Raw genomic sequence first — 6,321 nt, 5'->3', positions numbered from 1 at the left:
TCTTGAAATTTGTCCAGATTGTTGTATGTATTAATAATTGGCTCATTTTAATAGATGACTAGTGTTCTATGGTTTGAATATACCAGACTTTGTTAGATCTTCATATATGAAGGGCATTGGGGTGTTTCCAGTGTTTCTTTACTATAAAGCAACATTCATAGTTATGTTATAGACATAATGATGGACATTCCATAATGCCCAGGTGTTGACAAAAAATCCAACATCATTATGGACATTCATATAAATAATTTTGTGTGAACATTTGGTAAAGGTCTAGGAGTGAAAGTTTTGAATTATAAGGTGTTTTCATATTTAGTTCTTTTTTTTAAAAAAAACTGTCAAATGGTTTTTCATTTTCACTGTACCATTTTATATTTACTAGAAGAAATATTTGTGTTCTGTGTCCTCTGAGGAACGGTTTATTTCTAAATAACTTGTAGAGGGAGAATGGAGAGGTAAATTGCTGTGTTCCCTCAGGTATCTTTGGTTCAACTAGGACCCATAAAAGACATACTGTGGTCATAACCAACATTCGTCATGGTTTGAATGTGTCCCACAATTTCATGTGTTGGAAGCTTACTCTCCATTTTGGCACAATTAAAGTTGGAGCCTTTAAGTGGTTATTGGATCACGAAAGGTCTGCTCTCATGAGGGGATTAACCCTTTCATGAATTAAAGGATTGGTGGATTATCAGAGGAGTGAAATGGTAGCTTATATAAAAAGAGGAAGAGAGACCTAAGCAAGTTTGTTAGCATGCTCTGGACTCTTGCTGTGTGATACTCTGCAACACATCAAGACCCAGTAGAGAGTTCCCACCAGAAAGAAGGTACTCATGAGATGCCAGGACATGCTCTGGCACTTCCTATATGCCTTAATTGTAAGAAATAAATTTATTTTCTTTATAAATTACCCAATTTCAGGTGTTCTGTTATTAGCAACAGAAAATGGACTAAGATCATAATCCATCAGAATATGCTTATAAAAATCATTGTTGCAGATATAAGTAGTTAAGATGAAGTCATCATAGCCTGCGTGGACCCTTAAATTAAAATGTCTAGTGTACTCATAAGAGAACAATGTGTACATATGAAGGGAGAGCACACTATGTGTGGACAGTGTGGAGGCTGAAGATTGGCACCTGCAAGCCAAGGAATGCCGAAGATTGACAGCAAACCACCAGAAGCCAGTGAGGATTATATTCTACAGGTTATGGAAAAAGTGCATCATCTTTCTGTGTCTGACCTCCAGAACTGGGAGAAAATGTATTTCAATTGCCTTAAGCCACCAGTTTGTGTACTTGCTTAAAGCAGCTGAAAGACTTCATACATCCTTGGAACCACTCTAGGTGCCTGTACTGCTGTCACTTTAGGGTGTCATGCAGGCTTATAAACAGTGGGACAAAGAATGAGACATATTTCCATCTTCCAAAAATCCTCCTGGAAGCAATCTTTGGGTATTTCCTGGTTAAGAGATTTAAATGATAGACACCAGATAAAATTATGGAGCTTTCTCTATTATCCTCTTTTCGTACCTATATTTTTACTAAAAGAATAGAATTATGTATAGAATGCATGTGCCAAGAGAAGGTTCAGAGTCAGTCAAGTAACCAGGTAGAAGCTCCATGAAAGCATAATTGTTATTTTTTCTCTCCTGAATCCTAAAGTCCTAGAACAATGATAGGCACTTAGAATAAACTCAATCATTGATTATGAATAATGTAGAGACCCAAAATATGGATCTTTTATTGATCATCACTAGCGTCAAGAAATACACCTTATGTGCTCCTCCCCTTTGTTCTCAAAGAACAATCTAGAGGAGCCTAGGCAAACCAGGTGGTACAGTTCAGACTGTACAGTATAATCTATGAGTTCTGCCCTGTGACTCCCATGATCCCTCTTCATCTTCAACACAGTATTGGTAGGAAAAAGTTCTTTATGAGAGATGTATCAAGATCATGAGCAGTTCTTCCTTACTCTAAGATGCAGCCTAAACCTCATAGCTGCATTGTGTGGAATCATTTGAGACCCTCTCTCCTGTCTTCATTCCAACCAGATCTTAACAATTCCTTTTCTCCACACCACCTCTGCCCTACTGACTCTGGCTGTTTCCACACGTGCTGTGCTTCTAGGCCTTTGTGCTTTTACCTGGGCTTCTCCCTGTCTCCTTTTTGCACTCTCTTCTGCTTAGATGTCTTTCAAGATGCAGATTAGCCATCAGTTTCCTTAGGGAAGTTTTGCTCTCTCCTCTTACCCACACTGTTCCCTGTGCATTCATTCCTTCCCACGTTGGCATTAGACACAACCCTGATTCCTGTGGATCATTACAGTCTCTGTGATGACCTACAAGTATCATTGCACTTATTATCCTTTGCTTCTCTATGTCCCACATTAGATTCAGAGCACTTTGTGGGCAGGCACAGAGGGCTACTCAAATCATGTTACTTGAAGTAAGTTAATAGGACTTGATAATGAGGTAGTAGCAGCTTCAGTTAGCCTGCAAACAAACAAACACAACTAGTAGGACCTGACTGACAGAGCATAAAATGTGTGCTTTGATTTAGGATTTAGAGACACACAGGGAGGAGGTATGTGTAGCCAGAGGAAGCCCAGTATTTGTGCCGATTCACCACTTTGATGAGGGGATGTGCAATAATGCCAGGGATAAAAGAGGACTTTATAGAATGATTGAAGGTCTAAAGGCAGTGTGCTGAGAGGCAGGTGAAGGATATGCATTGGGCAAAGTTCTAGAGAGGTGTCTGGGGTTACCCTGGGGTGAACATGTCTAATTCCTCTCCCACCAGTTCATTCCTTCACTGCTTTCCCTCCATGCTATGTGCTGATGTTAGAGATGGTTAGATCCTTTATCTCTTACATTTCTTCTAGTGTAAAAAGAGGAAAACTAAAGAGACCTGAGTGAGTGTGTGTGAACGTATGTGCTTGTGTGTGTAAAACTTTAAAACATTATTTCCAGTAAGTTTTTAATTCACATATTATAGTTGTACACATTTTTGTAGTACATGTGATATTTTGATACATGTATATAAGGTTTAATGATAAAATCAGGGTAATTGGGATATCCATCCAAACTAACATTCATCTTTTTTGTGTTGGAATCATTACAATTCTCTTCTAGCTATTTTGGAATATACAGTGAGTTAATGCTAAGTATAATTTCCCCATTGTACTATCAACTACTAGACCTTATTCCATCTATCTAATTTCCTCCCTTTGGAGAGAATATATTAGTACAGAGCAAGTGAAACATGTGAATACTAACAATGATTCTCATTTTCTAATAAACAGCAATCATTTAACTGGGCATCAGTGAATTTGTCATTGAGAATACATATGAGAATGGATGAGATGTCCAGTCCACAATTACTCTACTATGTACATAATTTAACTGAAGTTCCATCATCACAAATCACTTCACAACAGAAGGGATCAAATCTGTGATGTCCATTTCTCTTTTTTCGGGAAAGTATTATTTTCTTCAATGATGGCTGCCCATCAGACAGTGGTTTCTTCAGCTCCGGTGACAAGTTAGGAATGAATTCTGATGTCGTAACTAAAGTTTTTCCATCTTTGTTGTTGGAGGTTGACACCGTTTCTGTGAAGTAAAAGAAAGGAATGAAAGGTGAGGAAAAACATTAATGTGAAAGGGTATCAAAAAAATTATACAATTTGCCTAGACTACAATGTACCCATTGCCTCAATGTAATTAAACACCAAAGAGAATCAACAAGTATCCTAACATTTGAACAACTTAGCTTACTTACAGTAGGGCACTTTAAGATACTACAATATTAAGGATATGCTAATTCCCCATCCTGTCCCCTCTATGCACTCCTCCAATGACCCTCTAAATGCGTATACCATACCACTTTTGACTTTCCCCAACACTGTTTTGATTGATAACTTCAATGCATTATGTACTGGATAGAAATAGGGAATTTTTTAATAATCACAAGTTATTCTAATAGAAAGATTCAGATATTTAAATCTAATCCACATAAATCTATACACATACATCACTGGATCTTAGCTAAAAAGCTGAGAAGCAACATACATCTATATGTATCTACACCAAATGTTAGCATTTGTTATCTATGAATAGTTTCCATTTTTCTTGTTAAATTTATCTATGTTTGTCAAAGTATTTAAATGAGAAATTTCACTTATTTACTTAGAAAAAAGTGAAATTTAAATAGAAATTATAGTGCAGCATGCTCTTCCTTAGTTTGCATTACAAATTGTTTTGACTTTGTGGTATTCTTCCCTTATTTTATAGTAAAATGAAACAAGCTGTGACTAATAATGTAAAAAAAGGAAATAACTTTGAAATCATTATATAAATCACACAAAATCCAAGTGCATTCACTGTGCACAATAACTTTAAACAGAGTCATTTAATGATTTAATGAAGTGTATGCATATGGGTTACAAGAAGCAGTTCTGGAGTCACACATTGCTGGTTCAAAACCTATGTCATTTTTATTAAATGTAAAACAATGTTTAGTAATTTAACTTAGCTTTTCAGAACTTAACACGACCTATTAGACAGAATAGAGTAGCCTCTATCTGTTCTGGAAACTGCCCTTGCTAGTTTTAACTTAGCTTGCAATTTATCGTTATGAATACCTTGTTACTTGGTAAAGTTTTAAAACTACCCTGGTATTGAACTTTCCTCAGTTCTGAAATCTTGCTTTTAAAGAAAATGCTTTGCAGTGTCAAATGTTGAAAGCACTAATCAAATCAGCTATGATGGTCTGAACGGTGAACTTTCCTTGTCTCTGGTCCCCTTCAATTTCCCCTCTAGTCATCCAGGCAACTTTTCTTCTCGTCATCTCATCTTTCTCAACACACTACAAGAGTAGATTCAAAGAAATGGGAGGCAAGGTGCTCTGTTGGGGTGCATTAAAAAAAACTTTTTTGTAAGAGGACGTTTTTGGTGACATAGACCATTGCCCAGCTTAATGACAAAGGAGGAGAGTCATTAAATCTAAGGCCCCTTTATCTCACATTCCAGGAACCTAACAGAGGTCTCAGTGTGCTGCCCTCAGGCCCGTAGGTGCATAAACAGAAATGATAGTCAGCTCACCACCTCACTGTTTGTCCCCTTTCTTCTTAATTGGAGATGCCTGGCCCAGGTATCCCATTGCAAGCACAACTGTTTTCTCGCCTGCCCAGCTTTCCTGGGGGTCCTGGAGTACGCCTCACCTCCTGCTGGTGTTGAGAATAGTCACTTTCTCTGAGGCTTCCCTGTTTTCTCCACCCTGTGTCTCTGGCTGCCAGGTGGGAAGGGCACCAAGAGCCTCCAAGGTGAGGCTGTTCTTCTGTTTTTCCTGCAGCTTCCCCTCTACCCCAAACTTCCCATGAGATTTCTGGTGAGACCCTTTTAATAAAAGCACATTACAATGAAAAACCATAAACATTTAGGCACTAGCCACAGTAGAGTCTGAGTTGACTACAGGCAGTCGATGAGATCTGGAGCCTGTTTTTTCAGGCATCATTCTGATTGTTTGGCAGTCCAGGGTTCTTACCTGTGGGTCGTCCAGATTCCAGCAGCCACCCTCCTGGGGTGGTGGTGAATGTCTTTTCAGGCATGGGGCAATATGACAGCATCGTTTTTCCAAATCGGGGACCACATCCCTTCAGCTCTGCTGCTAGGCTTTCTCTAAGGAGTTGGCTCAGCAGCAGCCAGATTGCTGGCAGATGGGACCAGAACAGACTGGGCATCCTGGACTTGGTCTCTCTTGTTCTGGGTGTTTCAGCCTTTCTCCAGAGACTTGATACTGTAGCCTACCAGACTGTGCTGGTGTATCTCTTCTGGGCTCCAGACTGCTTTCTGCGTGCTTTCACCAGGCATTTATTTCCTTAGGGCTATTACTCAGCTCTTGCGTCGATGGTGTCAGTTCCACCCCTTTCCCACCCACCTACAAGGAACTTTTTCCCTCAGATCTTATTTAGTTTCCCTACTTGCCCTACCCGCATTCCCATATTCCTCTTTGCTCCCAATATGCTGCTGCACTTTACTTGTTTTGAATTTGGTTTTTCTCCTTCTTTTTCTTAACTTTCCTCCTATATTACTATTTTTAGGCTTACTAAAATAATGGTAATTTTTAATGTCCTTTGCTTAGATGAAATAAAAATAGAACTGACCTGTAAGCTAATTGGCTAGAGATTATCTTAGTTAACATTTGGCATATAAGCTTTTAATTGCGGGGGTCTGTCCCACAGACCCTGACCCAACAATGGATAAATAACATACACTGACACAGATATTTTGCCTGTCAGTCCCGCTGAGGGTCTGGACCACCT

At 38.9% G+C, this 6,321-nt stretch overlaps 1 protein-coding gene across 1 annotated transcript; it reads right to left on the bottom strand.

The window, feature by feature from the left end:
* Window positions 1–1,849: 1,849 nt before the first annotated feature.
* Window positions 1,850–5,992, bottom strand: INSL4 (insulin like 4). Its single transcript, XM_007969339.3, has 2 exons — window positions 5,544–5,992; window positions 1,850–3,610 (listed from the first exon to the last, which is right to left on the bottom strand). Exons 1-2 carry the CDS (start codon window positions 5,737–5,739, stop codon window positions 3,387–3,389), a joined length of 420 nt encoding a protein of 139 aa, XP_007967530.1. The 5' UTR covers window positions 5,740–5,992; the 3' UTR covers window positions 1,850–3,386.
* Between the last annotated feature and the right edge of the window lie 329 nt (window positions 5,993–6,321).

The sequence above is a fragment of the Chlorocebus sabaeus genome, chromosome 12 (genome assembly GCF_047675955.1).
Source record: "Chlorocebus sabaeus isolate Y175 chromosome 12, mChlSab1.0.hap1, whole genome shotgun sequence".
Classification (NCBI taxonomy): domain Eukaryota; kingdom Metazoa; phylum Chordata; class Mammalia; order Primates; family Cercopithecidae; genus Chlorocebus; species Chlorocebus sabaeus.
This window is presented reverse-complemented; position numbering and strand designations above follow the sequence as displayed.

Excerpts from the sequence above, each read along its gene's own strand:
- INSL4 (XM_007969339.3), bottom strand. The coding sequence starts at position 5,739 with ATGCCCAGTCTGTTCTGGTCCCATCTGCCAGCAATCTGGCTGCTGCTG. Across the intron at positions 3,611-5,543 it reads GGAATCTGGACGACCCACAG|AAACGGTGTCAACCTCCAAC; the intron begins GTAAGAACCCTG and ends TTTACTTCACAG.